Source organism: Staurois parvus, unplaced genomic scaffold, assembly GCF_062004578.1.
Source record: "Staurois parvus isolate SC_StPar_1 unplaced genomic scaffold, SC_StPar_1.0 ptg000349l, whole genome shotgun sequence".
NCBI lineage: Eukaryota > Metazoa > Chordata > Amphibia > Anura > Ranidae > Staurois > Staurois parvus.
Genome location: NW_028318145.1, coordinates 3,297,840 through 3,320,822, shown reverse-complemented (window position 1 = coordinate 3,320,822; position 22,983 = coordinate 3,297,840). Strand labels below are relative to the sequence as shown.

Below are 22,983 nucleotides of genomic sequence, written 5' to 3'. Positions count from 1 at the left end.
CATCCATCCCAGTATTAACATATCGAAGATTGGAAAAAAAAAAAAGAGTGCTTTTACATAGTGTATACCAGTCAAACTGTAACTTATTTTAAAAGTAGAACACTCACTTTTAAAAGCAGTAAAAGCCCTTGTAAACAGGCATCGGCCAGTAACATCAAAATGGCTTCCCACAGACTTCTGGTTGTGCGCTGACCACAACAAGCTCCGCCCTATGTGTTTTGTCACACCTGCCGTCCTCCCTGCCTGAAAGTTCTGAAAGTAGATGCTGACCCTGGAAAATGCATTTAAAGCATGCTCTGTCTTTTTGAAGAGAAGAGATTAAAGCCCTATCAGAGGCAGTGCTTTGATCTGTGCCAGAGATAATTGAGTAGTAAATTTGTACATCACTTAGCATGTATGCCAGAAAATTTCCTTAAGGATTTCCTAGATGTACAAATCTGTCACCAAGAGCAATCCTCTTTAAAATTCACCACACACGTTACAATCTGATTATATAATCTTCTTTAGATCTACCAGCAGCTACTGTATGTACTACAGGGGCCTTTCTGATTTGGATAGTTTTAAATAGGTTTTAAATAGGTCTTTCTCACTCACTTGGCCTACAAATGTATGCAGGATGTTTAGTAACTTTTTTTTTTTATTTGCAGGAATTGCATATGTAATTAGGTGCCACAGATATACGATTGTCTCATAAGTTTAGGTTAAGACACTCAAGTTACCATTTACATTGCATGTTTTTTGTAATATTTAAAATATTTACAGATAACTGTGATTTTAATACTCATTAGCTTACATAAACCTACTTTGACACTGTCCAAGAATAGAGTTACTCACATAAATTAAATGCAATAATATTTATACGACTGTTGTTTGCAGATATGTGGATATGATATATGTGCCCCTACTTCTGGTCCATTATTCAGAGTTCCTATAACGGTTGTCATACCAGCAAGGTGAGTAATGGCAGAACAAGTTATCAGTTTTATATATGGATTTGTTTTGTGGAAGCAATACAGAGATAGTCACTAACCTACCACAAGCAAATAGATCAGAAAATTCAGAGGGAACTTGGTCCTGATCTGCATATATGTTCTGGCTCAGTGACTCAGAGTACTGCAGCAACCACATCAGCATGACAACCAACATTTTCAGGAGGTCAGCAATGATAGCCCACATATTTCTCTTGGTGAAGGGCTTTTTCGGCCTGGTTTTACTTTCTCAAACAAGCCCATGGGAATGCCACACCCACTTGATGCATGTCAAATGCATGTGTCAGTGTATTCTTAATGATCTTGGAAGAGTCTTTTAAACTGTTATCAACACTAGCCCAAAAGCCGCTCAAGACAGGCCTGTAAACACTTTTTTATTATTATTATACAGGATTTATATAGCGCCGTTTGCTCAGCTCTTTACAATATAAACCCAATATAACCTGAAATTTACACCTTCTACTTGACCCTAACTCTGTCCACCCCCTTAATGCTGAAAATATCACATAAACTACTACTTGGCGGTCCTTTTGCCAGAAAATTAAGTCCTGCTAGATCACATCAGGCTGGCCCCTTTTGCAGATATAGCTATGTAAAACGTTTAAAAATAAGTGTTCATACTGTTTAAAGTGCAGTAAAACACTGTCTCACCCTTCTCTACACATGTTCAGTTGCTCTCTATTTTTTTGACACTGCCTAACATCAGAGCCACTAGAGGCTGATCTGCTGACAGTCTAAAGATTTACTGCTGCTCAAGGTCTCTGGGCTTCAGCAGAATGGCAGCCTTCAGCAAGAAGAAATCGGACCAATGCTGGAGACAATTTACAGCACACACTAATTTTTGTAGCATAATTATTAATGTGTTATGTATGTTCCTTATTAAAGAACATTAATTATTTTTTTATTAAGTTGTTATAGGTAAAGTTCCGCTTTAAGTTAACATTAACTTACTCCATTTGTCAAAACTGTAACAAGATACTTTCTATTTTTGTATAAACTGTCACACACCAAATGCATAATCTGCATATATGTGGAGATCTTAATGGGTTATTTTACCTTTACAAAAGAATTGCCTATGCAGGGAAGGAGGCACATTGGAAGCTTGGCCTTGGGAGGTACATAAATAGCCTAAACCTATAGCAAGGGCATCATTCAACTTTTGTGAAAACTGTGCAGTTTGTTTTTATCTAGAAGTGCTCCTTACCTGCATGCACATGTGGTTATTAAAGGTGAACTAACCCTGGAATTCATTGATATCTGATATCGATATCAGCACTGAAAATATTCAGAAAAGAGTGCTCCAGTCCATCTAAACATTATCTTGCATCACCAACTTAGCAAATCTATATTCAAACATATTGATTAATTGGTAATTATGTTTTTTTTAACGTGAATTTTTTCTCAAGTTTATTTACTGTTATTTTTAATTTCCGTACTGTATAGGCTCAGCGAGTCTGCATTGTATGATTTGGAGTGTAAAGATGTACTTTTCAAATCTGGGCAAATAAAGCGTCATTTCATAGAAGTTCCTCAAGGTGCAACCTGGGCTGGTAAGATAAATGTTGACTGGTGGCCACGCACATTACTATGTTGTTCTGCAACATTAAAGCAACATTAAATCTTGTGTGTGTTTTTTTTTTTTGGGGTTTTTTTTTTTTAACTAAAATAACAAACATGTTATACTTACCTGTTCTTTGCAGTGGTGTTGCACAAAGCAGCCCAGATGCTCCTCTTTTGGGATCCCGCACTGGAGCTACAGGCTCCCCCTCTTCGGTGGGTGCCTCCATAGAAAGCCATGTTCCATGGGGACACCCATAGATAAACCATCAGGGGTCTTCAGAAGTCAAGATACCCTAAGAGAAACAAGTGCAATACTCTCCTGGGAAGACACACGCTTAGCAGCTCTTGGCCCTCCAGAACGCTGAATTGGACAATTGGCAAGCGGATTTCCTAAGTCGCCAGTGTACAGACCCTGGGGAATGGTCTCTGCCTCCAGGAATCTTTAAAGGTCTCTCTCAAAGGTGGGATGTGGACATCTTGGCCTCTAGGTTCATTAGCAAGCCGAACCGATTTGCAGCCAAGACCAGGGATTCTCTGGGCTTCCCAGTAGAAGCCCTGGTGATTCTGTGGACTCAGTTCAGACTGATGTATGCCTTCCCTCTGAAGATTGAGGTAGAAAGGGCTCCTGTAATTCTTATTACACCAGATTCGCCCAGAAGGATGTGCTTCACACATTCTCAAATTTCTGGTAGACAAGCCTTGGCCTCTTTTAAACAGGCCAGACTTAGATTCACAAAAAGTTTCTCATATGAATCCCCACATTCGGCCTTCTGTGTCACCCTGGAAAATGAACTTGGTTCTTTTGAACCAATTGGAAATGTAGGTATGCCTTCCTGGTGGTCATTACATCTGTGGGGCTCATTTCTGAGTTGGCAGCTCTTGTAAGAGCCTTTTCTTGAATTGCACAAGGACAAGGTGGTCTTGAGACCAAAACCTTTTGAGGACATGCCAAGGAAATTGCCATACACTGCTTTAATGTGATAAGGGCTTTCAGGGGTCTATCTAGCAGCCACAACCTCTGCTTACAAAACTGAGTCCCTCTCTCTGTTGCCTGTTTCTAGAGAGCATCCTGGTTCCCACTCCACCACTTTCAGGTCAGTCGGACAGTTTCTAGGACCTACACACTTAAGGGTTCTTCCCTTCTCCATCAAAGCTCATTCCTCCAGATCTACTGGTATCTCTTGGGCCTTTCCACAGCAGGTATCTGTATCTCAGATTTGCAAGGCTGTCACCTGATCATCTTTCACAGATTCTCTAAATTTTAATAGGTGGGTGTTCAAGCCTAAGCAGATGCCAGCTTTGGCCTCAAGTTGCTCAAGCTTTGTTTCAGTTCTTAACCCTTGTATTTTGTGGACTGACTTGTTAGCAGTTACATTTTCTGTATTTTTGCCCCCTCCTGTCTGTTTTTTTTTCCTGTGCTAGTAGTTAAGGAATTTACAGATAATTCAAAATTCCTGTTTATTGGTATGCTGTGTGAAAAGGAACACATAACAAATATATACAGTGGGTATAGAAAAGAATCATCCCCCTCTTTAAAATTATCAAATTTTGTTGCTTAGCACCCTGAAATGAAGACAGGCGCAGTTTTTGTTTTTATCCAGCTGTATTTACTCTTACAACATCCAAGTGAAAGATAGAACACCAACATGTCAGGGGAAAAAAAACAAAAAAAACGAAATAAAAACTAAAACTTAAAAAACTGAGTCACGGAGTTGGAAAACGGATCTTCCCTTGTGTCAGTATTTTGTTGAAACCCCTTTTGCATTAATTACAGCCTTTAGTCTGTTGGGATGTGTCTCTGCTAACTTTGCACATTTAGACTTTGCAATATTTGCCCACTCTTTTATTGCAGAACTACTCAAGTTCAGTTAAATTTGATGGTGACTGTTTGTGGACTGCAGTCTTTAAAGGGATTCTTAAAGCTTTTTAAAGAAAAAATAACAAATGTGTCTATACTGGCCTGCTGTGTGCATTGGTTTTGCACAGAACAGCCCAGATCATCCTCTTTTTGGGTCCCCTGCTGGTGCTCCTGGCCCCTCCCTCCTGTCTGGTGCCCCCACAGCAAGCAGCTTGCTTTGGGGGCATCCGCTGCTCCACATGTCCATTCACACACAGAGCCAATGGCTCCTGCTTCTGTCTCAGCTAATGAGAAGAGGGAGTCCCGGGATAGCCGAGACTCCAGTGCACAGCAATGGTTCGAGAGGGGGCTCAGGTGAGTATTGGGGGGGGGGGGGGGCTGGAGGAGCTGCTGCACCGAGAAGGTTTTTTTATGTGTATACAGTGAGGGAGCAGTGTATACAGACAGGCTCACTCACTGGCCGCTGCTAAATGGGATTGCCAGTTTTTAAATGCAATTACTAGCTTTTTTTTCCTTACTATAGCTCTGAGTAGGAGCTGTCATTTGCCCCGCCGCTAAAGTAAACAAAAGTCGGTGTCACCCCTTTGTTTACTTAGCGGCAAATGAGAGCTCCTTCTGGGAGCTATAATGAAGAAAAAATGCAATTGCATGTAAAAACCGGCAATGACATTTAGCTGCTGCAAGTGAAGGAGCCTGTCTGTATACACTGCTCCCTTGCTGTATTCACTGCTTACTTCCTCTACTGCCTCCCCTCCCCCATCTGCAGTACACACAGCCCCCCAAAAAATCCCAGCCCGATAGTCAGTCTGCCCCTCATTGGGGCCAGGTCTCTCAGTTTGGCACGTCGGCTCATTCTTTCCTTTTGGCAAAATGCCGATAGGGCTATTTTCAGCAAATGTTTCAGCCGCTGAAATTTTGGTGCATCCCTAGTAAATACAGAGGGATAAAACAAAAACTGTGTCTGTCTTCATTTCAGACTGCAAATCAACAAAATGTGATTTTAAAGGGGAGTGATTCTTTTCTATGCCTGCTGTAGAGATAGATGTAGTGGCGATTTCTCAAAATTGGCTACAGATACACTTCACTTCAATTGCATTTCCACAATATTAAAAATGATACTGTAAAACACTGCAGGTTATATCATTTAAACAAGTGTTTCTCTTTGTCAACTTTCTGTTTTCCAGAGGTTAATGTGACTTCCCGTTCTTCTGATGTGGCCTCTAAGTTTGTTCTGCATGCTGTTCAGCTGGTTAAGCAGAAGGCTTACCGAAGTCATGAGTTTTACAAATTCACTTCTTTACCTGAAAATGGCTCAGTGACAGAAGCATTTCCTGTTCTGGTGAGACATACTTGTATTTGTGGTACAGCAAGCTATGAATGTAGAGTCGTCCTATAATTTGTTTTCTTAATTGCATCCATAGCTTAAGCAGTGGTAAAATCTTTTGCTAAAGCATTTCTATAAAAGCCTCTATTTATACTGGCCATGACTGTCTCTCAAAATTATGGGGAGATTTAATGGCAGTGGACAGTGTTGAAGAGCAAGCTTGAACCAGTGACTTTGAATTCCTGCAGGCTTTTTTCTACAAAATTGTAGACAAATTTCTACATCTTTTTTAAACTGCTTCTGTTATCTTGATTTAAGGCCTGTTCACACCAGAACGTGGTGCAGGAAAGGCACATTTCATGGATGTTTCCCACAACTAAAGTGCTGGCCACTCCAAATGTAGTGTGCTTGCGGCCACCAAACAGCATGAAACTGCAGTACCGCGTATTTGCAAAAGTAGTGCATACACTACTTTATCCATGTTTGCAGTTTTGACAGCCCATTCATTTCAATGGGCTTCCAAACATATCAATGTGTGCCTTTAATGTGTTAACAGTACAGGTACTAATTATAAGCACATCAACCATTGTGTGTGTGTGTACTTTAATGGCATCCCAGTCTTAGTCCGTTGGGTTCAATATTGAGTTGGCCCACCCTTTGCAGCTAGAACAGCTTCACCTTTTCGTGGAAGGCTGTCCACAAGGTTTAGGAGTGTGTCTATGGGAATGTTTAACCATTTTTTCCAGAAGCACATTTGTGAGGTCAGGCACTGATGTCAGACGAAAAGGCCTGGCTCGCAGTCTCCACTCTAATTCATCCCAAAGGTATTCTATCAGGCTGAGGTCAGGACTCTGTGCAGGTCAGTCAAGTTCCTTCACCCCAAACTCTCTCATCCATGTCTTTATAGATTTTGCTTTGTGCACTGGTGCGCAGTCATGTTGGAACAGGAAGGGGCCATCCCCAAACTGTTTCCACAAAGTTGGGAGCATGAAATTGTCCAAAATGTTTTGGTATGCTGACACCTTAAAACTTCCCTTCACTGGCACTAAAAGGCCAAGCACAACCCCTGAAAAACAATCCTACACCATAATCCCCCCTCTACCAAACTTTACACTTGAACAATGCAGTCAGGCAAGCACCATTCCCCTGGCAACCACCAAACCCAGACATAGAAGCGTGATTCATCACTCCAAAGAACATGTCTCCACTGCTCTAGAGTCTAGTGGAGGTGTGCTTTACACCACTGCTTCCAACGCATTTCATTCGGTGATGTAAGGCTTGGATGCAGCAGCTCGGCCATAACAACCCATTCCATGAAGCTCTCTATACACTGTTGTTGTGCTAATCTGACGTTTGGCTATTCACTCTGCAGATAGTTGGTGACTTCTGCACACTGTGCACTTAAGCATGGGCTGACCCCGCTCTGTCATTTTACATGGCCTTCCACTTTGTGGCTGAGTTGCTGTTGTTCTCAGTTACTTCCACTTTGTTATAATACCACTAACAGTTGACCGTGGAATATTTAGTAGCAAGGAAATTTTACAAATGGACTTATTGCACAGCTGGCAACCTTTCACAGTACCATACTTGAATTCACTGAGCTCCTGAGAGCGACCCATTCTTTCACAGATATTTGTAGAAGCAGTCTGCATGCCTATGTCCTTGATTTTCTAGGTGTGTGTGTGTGTGTTGTTTTTTTTTTCCCTGAGTGTTGTTTTGTTTTTTTTTTTGTGTTAACTTTTTTAGCTGGTTCTTCTTTGTTTTTATTGCAGAGTGGCAAAACCATTGAATTTTGCATTGCACGCTGGTGGGCAAGTCTCAGTGATGTGAATATTGATTACTCGATTTCCTTTCATGGGCTTGTTTGTGGACAATCTCAGCTGAACATCGTAAGTTTTGTCTTCCATTACAGTAATATTTAATCAGCAGTTACAGCTGTATGGGGTCATCATATGAGAGAACATTTCAGATTGTCTTGCAGAGCTTTATATAATTATTTTGTGCAGATACTGTTCTATTTTTTAAACATAAAATTATATTAGCATTATGAAAATTAAGTTCCTTGCAGATGTGCAGCTAGTTTAAGTACTTGATTTTAGCCTCCTGTAATACTCTGCACTGCAGCTCTTCAACCGGGAGCAGGTGAGCTACCTTTAGAAGCCAGCTTGGCTCTGCTGCTGCAGTGCACAGGTTAATGTGATGACTTATCAACACGCTGCTGCTGCCTTTATTATAGCTAGTCAACTGTATGATAAGTTCTAAGTTAATTTTGTGATTGTTATAAATTTTGTACCCAATATTCTTGACTTATGTCTTAAGGCAATGGTCTGTATTTAATTGTTTTTTGTTTGGTGATACATTCATAAATATATACAGTATGTGTGTGTATATAACTGTTTTTACTGTGCTTTGGAATAAGCGCTGTTCAGTGTAGCTTTAATTTATATATTTGAGTAAATTGAAACATCTACTGTAGGTTTTGTTGTCTTGCTTCAATTCACTAATCGCTAAAAGTTTCTTCCTGCAAGGCAATATTACAATGTGCTAGTATGCACCGCATAATAGTACATTATAAAAGACTTGCCTAAAAAACAAAGCCTTCCAGCTGTGCGCTGTCAAAGCTGCAGAGGCTTCCATCTTCACCCAATCCTTCTGGGTTTGCAGGCTGCGGCTGCTTGAATGGCCAATCTGTGATGATGTCACTTCTGCGGCACACAGCTCTGAAGGAACAGCAAAGGCATGCTGTTCCTTCAGAGCAAATGCGCCAATGATGTCACTGGCTGCCACTCACTAAAATATATCCTAAATGGTGAACGTTTAAGAAACATTCCTTTTACCTGCAGATAAGCCTTATTGTAAGCTAACCTTTAGGCAAAAATTTGTTTTCTACCACTTTAATGCATATTGCCCATATATGAGCAGTCTACTTTTTCCTTAGGATCTTCAAATAGCTATATGGGTTTATTTTGTTAGTTTAGTTTGCTTTCTCTTGTATAATTATATATTTTTAATTTTTGCAGCATGCATCTGAAGGCACAGCACGTTTTGATGTATTCTCTACTTTAAAGTATGAGGATTTGTCTCCCAGCATTAGTTTGAAAAATTGGGTACAAACTTTAAGGTATTTTTCCTTTTTAACTTTCTTGTTTTCTTTTAAAATGCTTGTATGGGATACTGACTGCAACAAATGTTTTCAGCTGCACGGTTTTCAGTAGGGGCTGAAAATGGTGGCTAATAGGCTTTGGTAGTTTTACTGATTCTTGTATGAGAAGGCTTACATTTTCATGTTCACTTAACTAAGTTCTCCCAATTTATGAGGACGTTATATGTGATTTTCTATGCTGTCTGGTTTGGTATCTTTTCACAAGCACAATATTACCAATTTGCATGGAGATCTGTTGCTCCTTGGAGTAATGGCAACTAATCCTGACTTAAATTGTTTAACATGTGTTTAGTACATTGTACAACGTTTCAATGTACCTGTAAAAAGAAACATAAGATTGGACCCTAGGGGGTTTAATTTCCCCTCCTTGATACATTCATCCATTAAACAATGCAGGTCTGGTGGCATCCTCATAAAGTGCTACATGTTGTGCAGGTCAGCAGTAAGCATACTCTTGCAGACTTTTGAAGCTGTTCAATGTTTTCCACATTCTAGGATTTGTAAAGTCCTGAAGTAACTTAAACCAGAGTGGCAGAGATCTTCCAATATGTGCAATTGTATTTCTTTACATACACAATTAGTGTGTCTTTAAAAAAATCCTTTTGGATCACACGATACCTTTTCATAAAAGCCTGTGTCAATGGGCTTTTGTAAATTTCAGAACGGCTTATATCCTGATGTAGGAATGCAAAGTGGCTTAAAGCAGGTGAAATGCACCTACCTTGCCACATTTTTATCTTGCTAGATTACATAAAGGGTGGGACGATTTTCTGTGCAATGTGTAGCCTTTGTGCCGTTTTGGCCAGTTTACAAGAAATGCTAGAACACCAGGCTTATGTAGCGAGAACCTATGTTCACTTTAAATACCATATCATATGTGGGGAGGGCGATTTTTGCTAAGACATGATTGAAGTGAACACAGCTTCATCCTTTTATTAAGCTCAGTCAATTGAATGCTGCTTTTTTAGTATGCAACCTCATAATCTCTGCTTCATGTAAAAGGGGGCACAGGAGTCTAAATATTCATATTTTGCATCTAGCTAATAAAAGCTGTTTATTTACAGGCCTGTCAGTTCCAAGACGAGACCTCTGGGAGCCCGTGATATTTTGCCAAACAACCGTCAATTATATGAAATAGTTTTAAGTTATAATTTCCATCAGGTGAGCAGTGAGTTAATTATTAAAAAAAAAAAATCCTTTTTAGCCTGCAGTGGATTTGTTTTGCTTTTGCATTGGTGTATTTAGGCATTTAACATTTGTGAATGAAGCTGTTAGCGATTACATGCAGGATCATGGCTGTAGCTGCAGCCATGATCCTGGTATAACTACCCATGACAAGGCCGTATATATACATATGGTGGTAGTGAGGTGGTTAAACAGGCAAACAAACAAAAATCCCTCTGTCACTGCAACAGAATGAATGAATGGATCTGCAGTTGATTCATGCATTCTCTGCCTATTCATATATCTGATCTCTCCTGCCCCTATTGTAAGGGGAAGAGAAGGGATCAGAAGTGTAAATAGTACCATGTGAATGCTGTGATGACTAATCACAGCGATCACATGGTACCCAGCCCCTCAGATTGACTGGGTACAGTGCCCATATATCTAGCTTAGGGGAAATAAAGAGCCACCGATCCGCTGTTGAAAAATGTATGACAGTAGCTAAGTGGTTAAATTCCTTGAATTTGGCTTGCAAATGAATAGCATAATTAAAAGTAAAAAAAAACAAAAAAAACGTTTTTTCCTGCAATACCTACCTCAGTCTAGAGCTGCTTCCGTGAATCCTTTCCACCACAAAATTCTGAGTTAAATTTAGTGGCCATAATTTTAATTTTTAATTTCAGTTCTGCTTCAAATAAGTGATTAAAATTTGGTTCTAAATGCTCAGTTTTCTTTTCTTTAAAATAATAAACACATACTTACTGCTAGATTTGCAAAGAGCAGCCCTGGTCCCCTGCCAACTACTTGCTCTTAGGGCACTCTTGCAGGCTCGCTCCCGAGCCTGCTCAGTATGTCTATGGGGACAGTGCCGCTCTCTCCTCACTGGCTGTGATTTGACCGCAACAGGAGCCACTGGCTCCCGCTGCTGTATCTCAGGCAATGAGAGCGACCTGGGAGAGCCGCTGCTGTCATTCACATCGTTGGATCAAGATCAGGCTCAGGTAAGTATTAGGTGGGGTGCAAGGGAAGCTGTACACTGGAGGTTTTAAAAACCTTTGCCCTTTACAAACACTTTAAATTGGAAATCCAGCCAAATGGTTAAGTTTTTTTAACTGTGAAAAAGCCAGATGGGGCCACTCTCCTTCACTTTTCCACAGGTTATCTCCATGGTGTTTTTTTTTGTTTTGTTTTAAATGGATACTAAGAATTCTAATATAAATTGGCATGAATTCTTGCATGTGAGTTGTTGGAACGGTTGGCTGGTCCATGTAATCATAGTTATGCATTTTATATGCAAAACTACTTACTTTTTCATAATGAAATTATTTATTTATAAAGTGAGTGTTCTTCATGTGTTTTAATTTAAGCCCAAAAGTGGAGAAGTGACACCTAGCTGCCCGCTGCTTTGTGAGTTGTTGTACGAATCAGAGTATGATAGCCAGTTATGGATTATCTACGACCAGAACAAAAGACAGATGGGAGCAGGAGATGCCTACCCGCACCAGGTATTGTTGATCTCTTCTCGGCTTAATATGAAAAGGATAACTTCACCTTTGGTAACCTATATTCAGGGTGTAACATGTCACCTGCCCACACCTCCCTGGTCCTCCATTGTGATAACGGGTGTGAAATCATCTTCCCATGCATGCCCATCAGCGCTCTGCCAGCACAGCCATGTCATTCATTCATTCACAGATAACTGAACTACAAGTACCATCTGCCACCTCGACAGACAGCTTGTAGTTTGATTCTTCCTGCAATTGAGGTATGGGCAGACTGCTATACTGAGAGTCTGCAGAAGCCTGACATTGCACCTGCGATCTGCTGATTGTGGTGCAATGCTTTGCAGGTGCCTGAATAACAAAAATATATACCTCCTTTTTTATTATTTTTTTTTTTAAGGTGAACTTTGCCTTTTTAAAGGATTACATTTTTATCTCAGTGGAGAGAATATCTTTTTGGCAAGCTGATGGTTGAAGGAAAGGTTCAGATGTTCTTTCTCTAGATTGTATCAGACTGTTGCTGTGAGTTTCGGCAGTGCAGTGAAGGAAGCAAGGATGTGCAGTAACCTGCAACAAACAAACTTCAGTTTTGTAGTGGTCATGTAAATAAAGGATCACTCCTGATTGCATTTAAATTTTTTTTCCATAAACATATTTTACAGTACACACTGCTGCATTTAGCATGTGCCTAATGTATCTGAATGTTCTGCATGTTATATTCAGGTGTATTTTAACACAAAAATAATTATATTTTTCTTTCTTTTTCCATGTATTTAAAAAAAACCCACTGGAAATACTATATCATTTGAGGATGGTGGTAGGGCTAACATTGACTAGGGAATAAAGCAGTCGATGGGAGATCTACAGATCTATTACATGATGTTTGATCTTCTGTGTGGTTTTTCATTCCAGTATTCTGTGAAACTTGAAAAAGGAGATTATACAATCCGAATGCAGGTCCGCCATGAGCAGATATCTGAATTGGAACGATTGAAAGACCTTCCTTTTGTGGTTTCTCATAGAATGTCAAACACTTTGAGTTTGGATGTTTATGAAAGTCACAGTTTGGCTCTTTTGGGAAAGAAAAAGGTCAATACAATAACTTTGCCACCAAAACACAGCCAGCCTTTCTTCGTTACAATGTTGCCTGATGATAAGTAAGTAGCCGGTGAGCAAACCATTAATTATTGTAACAAAAATGTTATCTTTTCTATCATCCATTAAGGGACACCACTTTCTAATAAGCAATCTAGTGCTATACTGCTACCTACAGAACACTTTCCACCTCACTCTTGCTTAATTGCACTTAGTGCCCTTATGAGACTGGATGCTTCTTTCCCATCTATTTTTTTTTTTTTTTTTTGCTTACATTGGAAGGTGTTTTTTTCTAATATCAACTACTACTGGTAGAATCATGAAAGTTATTTATGGTGTTCTAGAGATTTGTGAGCACCCTCCTATCTTAATTGTACATTACAGGACTTAGGCTGGATATTCTTTGCCACTGGGTAATAGGCTGGTATTGTCGAGTAACTGGACACTGGCAAATATTTTCTGGACACATCCCCTGGGCATACCCCTATAATCCTACCACACTCCCTTAGACCACAGTTTTTTTTGCTAGTGCCCTTTGGTGATAAACCTTACAGAGAAATAATTTTTTGCTAAACTAGTTTATTATTTTGAATTAATGGAAATATGTAACAGTGCTATCCCAAGGGTTATATCAATAAATTATGACATATCTGCAATGATTTATTGTTATATGCATATTAACAAATTGTTTTATTTATTTATTTTTATATATATATATATATATATACACACACATATACATACGCTGATGGGATATGATTTATTGTTTTAGGTTTCACATGATACCAATTGATATAACCTTTCGGGCTAGCATTGTTGTATAATTCCATTTATTATTTGTCAGGAAGTATTGGTTTGATACTTCTTTAAACAGCAGCTGCTATTTTTCAGAAATAAGGGATCCATGGTGAGCATTCACATAGTTTGTTTTACTTTGGATTACTCAGTAAACTTCTCACTGTGTTCTATTACAACAGTAGAAACAGTGTGTCCAGATCAGTGCAAATTCAGTAAAACCTTGGGAACTACCTGGACCCCACTCCACTGAGAGAGCCTGTAATGTTGCTTCAGGCACTGGATCCTCTGTGAGCTCATCTCGGCACTTGGTTCAGTGTAGATAGCTGTAGAGTGCGCTATACAGGTCCAGGGCTGATGTCTATCTACATGAAACTCGAGAGCAGCTGAGCTTTGTTTTGCTCAAACTGCCTTTTTCAATTTCTTGCCGCTCCTCCTGTTAGGGTCAGACATGGATGATGCAACATTGATTGAGCACAATACATGCTTCCAGCTCTCCTTCTCACCAGGGGGTTTGCCCATGAAACAATGCTGAGAACTAGCACTTCTGCCACTGCTGCTTTATTTTATTTTATTTTTTTTCGTCTCCACTCACAATCTCTGTGCACCTCCTCTGACAGCCTGAACCATAAGATGCAGAAGACTCAGACAGATGATTTTCACAGTACCTGTAGTGGCATTGGAATACCCTCTACAGCTCAGCTGGTTCTTGAGTAGGAGGTCTTGGGCATTGGGTTAGCTCTATTTCTTAAAATGCAACTATGTCTGGTACTAAACAAATAAGTAGGTGCCCTATGACTGCAGTCAATCCACCAACTCAAGACTAAATTTGGCTCAGGGAAAGATTGTGCTTTCCGCGTATCCTAGTTGAAACTGTCTGCATAATCGGCCATTTCTGACCCGCAATCTTATCATCTTTAGTTGCTCATTCCTCTACCTACCTTACGGCAGCAGTGTTTTCTTCTGGCATTCAAGAATTTATGACCCAGTTAGTGCAGTTTGTGTCTCCTCCTGAGAACAAGTTAAAACGCCCACTTCTGTCTTCTCCAGCAGACTTTGGTGTAGAGACAAGCGGGTTCCTTCTTGTACATAGTCCCTCCCTTCCCTAGAGGAAAAGTGTTCATCAGCTGAATTTCATCTAAATAGAAGGAACCCATTTAATCAATGCTTTGTGGTCCACTTTAGAATTGGGAAAGCCCACTGTTCCTTCTCCCAACATGTCTGGACTCTGTTCGCATAGATTCAGACTTTCAAAGGATCTTTATCTACAAAGATTGGTAACACCCTGGGAAACAATTTCTTGCCACCAAACTTTTCCTGGCACTTTATCCTTTTGCAAAGGATTTAGTCAGGAAATGGTCTTCTATTCCCCATAGTTGACCTGAGTCTCAGATTACCAAGACTGTGACCAGTCCCATAGAAGACACACTTGTCAAAAAAAATGTGTTTCGAGCATTGGATCTAAAACGGAAAAACATGTTTGATCTCCAGTTAAAGGGAGATAGATCTAGATCTCTTTTATGTGAGGTATCTAACAAAGTAAGTGTAAAAAGTTGAGAGCACCACAGTTTAGTTAAAGTCCAGTTTATTAGTTAATGGTAAAAAGTGAGAAGACAAAGCCAAGCTCTCATCTCCAGGCTGTCAGCTGGAGATTACACTACTGTCATAACCTGTGCTGCCACAGAATTGAGTGTCCAGTATAAGCCTTGATTATAGCCAGCTTCCTATCCCTGATGAAGGGTGGAGTCTTGGACCATCAAAACAGATTGGCTTTGTCTGACTTTTCACCAAGATGTAACCACAGGTTGAAGGAAAGAAAATCGCTTGATTTTCTCATCAATCAGTGTTGATGGGGAAATCCCTCCCGCTGCACTATTGTATTTTGACAGTGGGAAGTTTCCCAGCTGTCAGAATACAATGATCATTGCTGGAGGCTATAGCCATCAGCAGTGATCGCACAAAAAATACCGACAGGCTGGTTGTACCGAAGTCGATTGAATTGAAATTCATTTGGTTCCTGCTAAACCAGCCAAATTATGATCTATCTGACCAGCTTTGGGCAATCAACTATTGTCTCTAGGACCAAAGAAGCCAAAACACCCCAGGGCTGGTAATTGAAATTGGATTGCAAAATGAGTTCACAATGGCGTTCATTGTTGGCAGCCAAATTCATACAATTGTTCAATCATCAGTGTACATAAACCCTCAGTAACATCAAACTATTCTACAGTTGTACTTCTTTATTTTCCTTATACACAGAGGCAGATATTAAGGGGATGATTGTAGACTGTCATGGGTACAGTGTGTGGCATTTGTGCAAAAAATGGGGTTTAATGTCACCCTTCCAGAGTGCAGTTCTAACTAAAAAATTGAGGCAACATTTATTTTTAACACCATCTTCTTCTTCAAGGAACCTTGTTTGCTACGAATCTACAGGTATAATATCATTTTATGAAATGAAAGTGCATGTAAAATACCAATTTAACTTGGAAAGCAACATCAGAGCAGCTGTGTGTAACAATGTAGGTGTATCTGGATATTTCTATTTCATATTCTGTCTTCTGTTCAACAGAATACCTAAAGGTGCTGGACCAGGCTGCTACCTCAGTGGCACTCTGACGCTGTCGAAGACAGAACTTGGCAAAAAAGCGGTGAGTAGTGTTTTTTTTTTTTTTTTTTTTCACATTTATCTTTTCTAATTTTGATCAGATTTTACCACATTATAGCTAACCGCGCTATTATTTTTTGTGTAGCTTACAAAATCTAAAATAGCAGTCTGCTGCTTTCTCATCTGTTTGCTTAAAGTGCATTTAAAATTATATTAAAGTGCTCAAAGGACCTGTGTCCACAGGCGTTGGACTTGTAGACGGGCAAATGCTTCAACCCTTTCGCTGCCAGGTACAATGTACGGACCTGCCAGCAGGGTTTTTTTTTATCCAATGGCTGCAGCCACCAGGTTTCTATATAAATCTGACAGGCAGACTACCTAAAAAAAAAAAAAAAGGGGGGGGGGCTCCCCCCCGAATATACTTACATACAAATGTAACCCAAGCTCTAAGCAATGTATGAAGTGTATGTAGCTTCAGTAGTGCTGGGTCCTAGATGTTAGCCTTCCATCAGAATTCCATTTCACACCTGAAACAAAATAGTGTCGGTCCATTCATAGGTGTCTTTGTATTCTTTGCATACAAAGCTTTCTCTGACTGGCTGAGGCACGATCTCTGACTGACTGCCGACATACAATAATGTAAATATTTTCATGTAAAAAAACCTCTGGTCTAGAACACAGAAACCATACCAAGATGAAACACGTAATAATATCTCTAAAAACATTAAGGGAATATCCCTCTTAGTGTTGTGTTTTGTTTTTTGACAAGTGTACTGCTCAGTTATAATTCCTGGGATTTTGCTGACTTGTGTTCGCTGTGTGTTCCAATCATACATCAAATGTAGGAAAACAATGCTTGTCAGTGTTAGCCCTTACCCCTACCTCTTCTTTTTGGTGACAATTTTAACTTTGGTTTTCCCTTAATTTTTCTTTCTTGCCAGTGTTTGCCACTAGGACAAATATAAGGGAAAGTCTCCCCAGCAGGAATACAGACACCAATAAATAAACCTGACTGGGTTTCTAATCCCTTTCTATTAAAAAGTGTAAAAAAAAAAAAATAAACAATAAAATTTAAAAAAATGGCTATACATACACTTAAATCAGTACAACTACAAATTATACACGTATTAAAAGGTATTTAGGACAATAACTTTTATCAGGCGTGTACTTATACCTGAACTCTAGGAAAGCTAAAACTGCTCATTTAGATCTATGGGATTTGGCAAAGCACTTTTTATTTACTGTGCTTGATCCTCCAGGCTGCTAGACCGGTCCCTACAGCCTTTTTTTTCCCTCCTATACTCTGGCAGACTAAAGTCCTCAGCTCCCTCTTGCAGGCTATGGACCCTGCATTGGTCTTGATGACATCTAAAACACTGTCCACCCCTGAAACCTTAAGGAGTTGAGGTTCAGGTAATAAAACTGGTTTTCCTGTCCCTTAGACACAAACAAACAGTTGAACCTTGTAATACAGGTGCAGCCCCACTGCAAGGGAAGGAGTTTTAGTTTCACTGCATTTGGGTGTTAGTAGAATTCCTGGCTATACCCAACTGATCCTAAACATGCTCCCTCCTTATGCCTATGCTGACTATATATACTTACGGTACCTATTTTCAGGCTGCTTCAGTCCAGTCACGTGATCTCCCTTGTGTCAGTCAGTGGCATCTGCAGTGGAGCAGAGGGAGAATTTGATAATGACTGGAATGCCTGAGAGCAGGGACATCACAGGTACCCATAGGCTCCTCTGGCCTATCCACTGTCAGTGATCCCTCCTCTCCCTGCAGCCAACGATGACTGGCAGGGGAGCCGGATCATGTGACCAGACCACAGCGGCCTAAAAATAAGCAAGTATATGCGTCTCTTACAGAAGTTAGTCAACATAGGTGCTAGGAGGGGAGATCATTTTTAACCCCTCCATGGCCAGGGTCAAAACCGACCATAACGCCCAGTCCCAATTTCACAACTTTGATATGTGTTGGTACAACTGTACATATTGCAACTACTTAGTTTGTCCTGGAGGATTATACCTTCTTTCTTTCAGGGCAGATTGGGCTTTCATTTGGTGGGATATGTTAATAGATATCCCCTGATAGTTGTTTTTTATTATTATCAAAGGAAAACTGGCCCAAAATAGTAAAAAAGATTGTATTTTTTTTTTTTTTTTTCCTTAATTTAGCTGTATAATTTTGTGCCATTACCATGTACCGCCACCAAAAAAACTGCAAAACAAATTCTACTTCTGAAGATCACGGCAATACCACATGTGTGACTTGTTCTTTTTACCCGTGGGGCCAAGAAACTAGTACCATTTTTTTTTTTTTTGTCCTACCTGAATACACTGAAACATTCGTAATGGCACTTTATAAATATAAAACATTTTTTTCTTGCCTAAAACACACTAGCATTCACTGCACTAGATTGAGCACTAAACTAGTCCACCTTTATTTTTTTGCAGACATGTCCTCTAGGGGAGGAAAATGGGGGAGATTTACTAACACTGGTGCACACAGAATGCGGTACACTTGTGCATAGTAACCAATCAGCTTCAATTTCAGCTTGGTCAGTCAAGCTTTTACAATATGACCGGGTAATATATGCGCACTTGTAGCATAGAGACTGGGCAGTCAGGGACAGCCCTGGGTCTCTACAAGTGATCTAGACCAGATCCCGATCACGATTGCTGTGATAGCCTCTGATTGGCTGTCACCGTGATCATTCAGTCTGTAACCCACTCCTGTGCGGTTTCTTTTCTGTGAAGAAGATATACAGCACACTTTCCCTTTAGCAAGGAGAAAATACATTAAGGGAGACTTGCTATGCACAGCTGAACCAGATTCTGTGAGAACCTGTTTCAGTAAATCTCCCTCAACATATTTTCTCCTCGTCGCTAGAGGGAAAGTGAGTTATTTATCTTCTTCACAGAGGAAAAACACAGGAGCGGGTTCCAGATTGAATGATCACTTTCACAGCGATCATGTGATCGGGATTTGGTTTCCCTAGGTCCCGATCGCTTGTGGAGACCCAGGGCTGTCACTGACTGCCCAGTCTCTCTACTAGGAGTGCGCATATGTTACCCAATCGTAAAGGTGTGAAGATTAGTTGGGAATGCCACTTTAATTTAAAAATGACTCTTTATCATTCATTGAAGGATACACCTTGAAGGTATTAAGCGAACTAGAGTTATGTTTCTGCATACTGAAGAAATACATTTTGCACAGCTAAAGGCCAGCCCCCTTGAGTCTATAACTCTTCTGACCTCACACCTGCTCAGTTTCACTTGGTGTTCTTAGAAGAATGGATGTCACTTTTCTTTTTGTGACATTTTTTGACTTACATTTTTGTTATTAAATTTTTTTGTCTGCTATAAACCGCTATTGAGTTTCTGCTGGATATTGGGGAAATAACTGTTGTTTTTTGCACCTTTTTAGTCAGAACTGTATGCTTCTCCAGCTGTTTCTAAAACCCTCTTCTCCCTTCTTCTTTTGGTCTTAAAATACCCACTGCCACATTCCCCAGTGGAATCTAACTCCGATGCCTAATATGTTTAATTCTATTGAGGATCCTCCAGTGGACTTGTTATTGGATGCCGAGTCCCTCCTCTCCTTAGAGGAGGAAACCGCACAACAGAACTGTCTCTGTTATTGAGGTTGTGCCTCAACTTTAAAATGGGAGGTTTCTGTTATTCCTTGCCTATAAATCATTCCTGTTGCTCTATCCTTTTGGGGACAGCATTTCTTCCCATAGTTTTACCACCTGTGTCTTTCCCTAAAGTGCATCATAATTCAAGTACAAAAATTGATAGTATTGCAGCTTGCCTCTTTTAAATATGAGCTCTGCATTAGTTTTCTTTTTTTCACACTTTTCTTTATTTTTACCGGAAAATCCTTTTATTATACTTCTGTCCTAGGGTGACTACCGTACAAGCAGTGTTGTCACCCTAGGATAAGTAGTGTTTTAGGAGTACATAACACTGTTAGGCCTATATCACTCCCCCTCTCTTCTCTTTTAATAGGGGGAGGTGTTTTGTAGTTTGTCAAACAGATAAACTATTGAAAGTGTTTTATTATAACAGACCAAAAGAGAGCAAATAAGAAAATCACTGTTACATTTACACACACTTGAAGCAATTTCTCAATCCATCTACTCCTTGGTAGGATCTTCAACTCATGTTTGCCTCTGCACTCGCTACCCAGTCCATTGCTGACTGGTTTAAATTGCCTATCAGCGATTTAGCGGCAATTAATGTTGACATTTTATCAAAGCATTGACTAGATTGTCGTGTTAAACCCTTTCTTAATTCCAGATCTGCAGGGTGCTCTGGCTTAAGTGGTGGTCATCAGAGTAACAGTGTAAAATGCTTCGTGGAAGGCTATCTGTTTGGCTCTTCACTGGACAAATAAAATTAATTGCAGCTAGGGTAAGAGTATCTCAACTGTGCAAAGCTAAGGATTACCCACACAGGTTGACACATTATCCTGCATCAAAAAAAGTTTCTTCAAAACAGGTTCCAGTTCCCAGACTTACAAGACATCTTCCAGTTCCTTGGGCTCTGGGTTTTTAAACGCCCTTAGTAAATAAAGGATAAACCCACCTCTGCATGAAGGCTGGTTCCCCCATGCTCCATCTTAGCGGAGGAGCAGCGGCACCTGATGGCTTTTGCAACTCACATAGCCGACACACACAGATGTAGGAGGTTGTATGTAAAGCACAGCCATACCTGGATCGAAATTCGAACCATGTATAGGAAGGCTGGTTGTACTCAAGTTAATCCATCGATTGACTTGGGTACAGCCAGCCTGTTTGATTTTTCGGCATGTGATTACTGCCAGCAGCTATAGCCGCTAGCCATAACCATTGTATTCTGCTGCCCGGGTAGGCTCCCCAAGCTCCACCGCTGGCAGAATACACTAGCGCTGCAGAAGGGATTCCCCCCATCAACACTGACTGTGTTGACAGGAGAATTGAGCGTTTTTCTTTCTTTCCACCCATGGTGGAAGGAAAGAAAATCACATAATCTTTGGGCTGCCTTAAGGTTACAAAATAGCTTTGTTTTCGTCCTCCACTTTGCTAACATCCAAAATGTTGCAATGCAAAATATCAATGTCGGGTGGACCGTTTGTCAGCCATTCAAGGTTCATGAACCAGGGCAATTCCTTTTTCCTTCAACTGTACAAATGTGAAGGTTTTTCTAGTCAAGCTTGTTTTTAGTTTTAAAATTCAAAAGAAGCATTCATTCTATGTTGGATTTCAAGATTCTCTGTATGTCAAGTTGCATATGGAAACTGTTCAGTTCTTGCTTCTCTGTTGGTGATTCCTCACGTTGCTATGGTTGATGACTACTTACTGTTTGTGGCTCATACCTTGACCCTCACCTTGGACCTGTGAGCAATCACAAGGTTCACGCACCAGTTCTGGGTTGTCTTAACCTCACTGACATTCCAGTTATCAGATTACTGGAGGATCTTATGTAGCTAAAGCAGACCTCCTTGGCCCTGGACTCCTTTGTGTCACACTGGAGACCTTTGGATGGATTCTGGTTCTATCACATCACTTTGAGTGCTAGGGCCTCCTCCTGTATTACTTTCAGACCAAGTTCTTCCTCCTTCTGACACAGGAGAAGTTGATGAAATCGCAAAGTCTGCTTCTGAAACTTTAGTCCCATCGTTTGGTCTTCCCTGTTGAACTGCATGTGAATTCTGGGAAGCGGTCAATTTGTGTAATTCCATTCAGGAACCTTGTGACTTAACATTTTCAGGGAGTCGGACAATTCCATTCTTTCTCTGGATGTAATGATCTGGTTACATCCTCAAATTAGGATGTCTGTCATGGTAGCTTCTGTTTCTGGCATTGTCAAAGTGCAGGGCTATTTCTTCCCTTACAATAGAAGGTTGTCACAGCAGATGGTTTCTTCTGGGTTTGGGTGGAATTTTGGAGCATCTTGTTTGTAAACTTTGATTTTTTCTGATCACAACCACCTTAAATAATCAACATCCTAGAGCTGCAACCAGTTATGATATTACTTCTTTGGACCCCTGTTCTCCTCAACCATCCAGTCTGGATTCAATCGGACAGGGCCAGAGCTGTGGCTAACATCAATCCTCAATTACATGCAAAATTCCTGGGTGGAATTTTCATGTTTTAGGATTTTCTGCTGTACACATTCCCAGGGAGTAAAACTGGTAGGCAGGTTTTCTTGGTGGACAGCATCTGGACCTGGGAAAGTCTCTTCATTAGGTGGTGTTTAAGAATATATGTCTGCTTTGAAGGACACAGATTATGATTATTATCACCTTGATTTAACAAGAAGCTGGACAGGTTTATTTCAGGACGTAGGGCCTGACAGTGGTTGCTGCAGATGCCCTGGCAACATCGTGCGATCAGTTTACTTTGATCACTGCTGAAACTTTTACCTCATCTACTTCAAAGGACCGAGGCATAGTGCACTTAAGTCATTTTCATAGTTCTGATTTATCTCAAGATTGTGGTACGCTGACACTGTTCCCCCGTTAGCCAATTCTTCATGGCCTCTACCAGATCAGGTACATCTATTATCTTCAATATTGCCCTGTTTCAGTTGCTATCTTTTAACTGCCTGGTTGTTCAGACCCAGGTTCTGAGTACAAGGGCATTTCAGATTCTTTATTCTCAACCATGTTTAAAAGCTCCTAATTTTTCCTCCAACAGGGTTTATCATTCCCACATGCTTTTAGAGTGGGCTGTGTATATATTCTTTCCAGTGCTTGGATGTAGAACCCTTGGTTCTTTTCACCATCAGAGTTCAGGTGTCCCCTTGCTAATCATTCGCCAGTTTGTACTTTTATGCAAAGGGTTAAAACCTGCTAGGTCTCCTTTTACAACTTTGAGATTTAAATCTTGTAGTGTTTAAGACCAAGAACCTTCTTTTTACCCTAAGTGTTTTCTGCTT

At 40.3% G+C, this 22,983-nt stretch overlaps 1 protein-coding gene and 1 long non-coding RNA gene across 4 annotated transcripts in view; one reads left to right on the top strand and one right to left on the bottom strand.

Moving 5' to 3' along the window:
• TPP2 (tripeptidyl peptidase 2) overlaps nucleotides 1–22,983 on the top strand; it is an 87,570-nt gene that overhangs the window by 37,036 nt on the left and 27,551 nt on the right. For all 3 annotated transcript variants that reach the window (XM_089684534.1, XM_089684533.1, XM_089684536.1), the window contains exons 15-23: nucleotides 877–953; nucleotides 2,433–2,539; nucleotides 5,592–5,746; nucleotides 7,504–7,620; nucleotides 8,752–8,852; nucleotides 9,959–10,055; nucleotides 11,426–11,563; nucleotides 12,473–12,717; nucleotides 16,023–16,101. In XM_089684534.1, coding sequence (XP_089540660.1) covers nucleotides 877–953; nucleotides 2,433–2,539; nucleotides 5,592–5,746; nucleotides 7,504–7,620; nucleotides 8,752–8,852; nucleotides 9,959–10,055; nucleotides 11,426–11,563; nucleotides 12,473–12,717; nucleotides 16,023–16,101 — 1,116 coding nt within the window. The remainder of the gene's footprint in view (nucleotides 1–876; nucleotides 954–2,432; nucleotides 2,540–5,591; nucleotides 5,747–7,503; nucleotides 7,621–8,751; nucleotides 8,853–9,958; nucleotides 10,056–11,425; nucleotides 11,564–12,472; nucleotides 12,718–16,022; nucleotides 16,102–22,983) is intronic.
• Nucleotides 11,955–17,842, bottom strand: LOC149456753 (uncharacterized). The gene is made up of 4 exons (XR_016313808.1): nucleotides 17,666–17,842; nucleotides 16,485–16,585; nucleotides 14,392–14,555; nucleotides 11,955–12,127 (listed from the first exon to the last, which is right to left on the bottom strand). It is a non-coding gene; the product is annotated as an uncharacterized LOC149456753 (long non-coding RNA).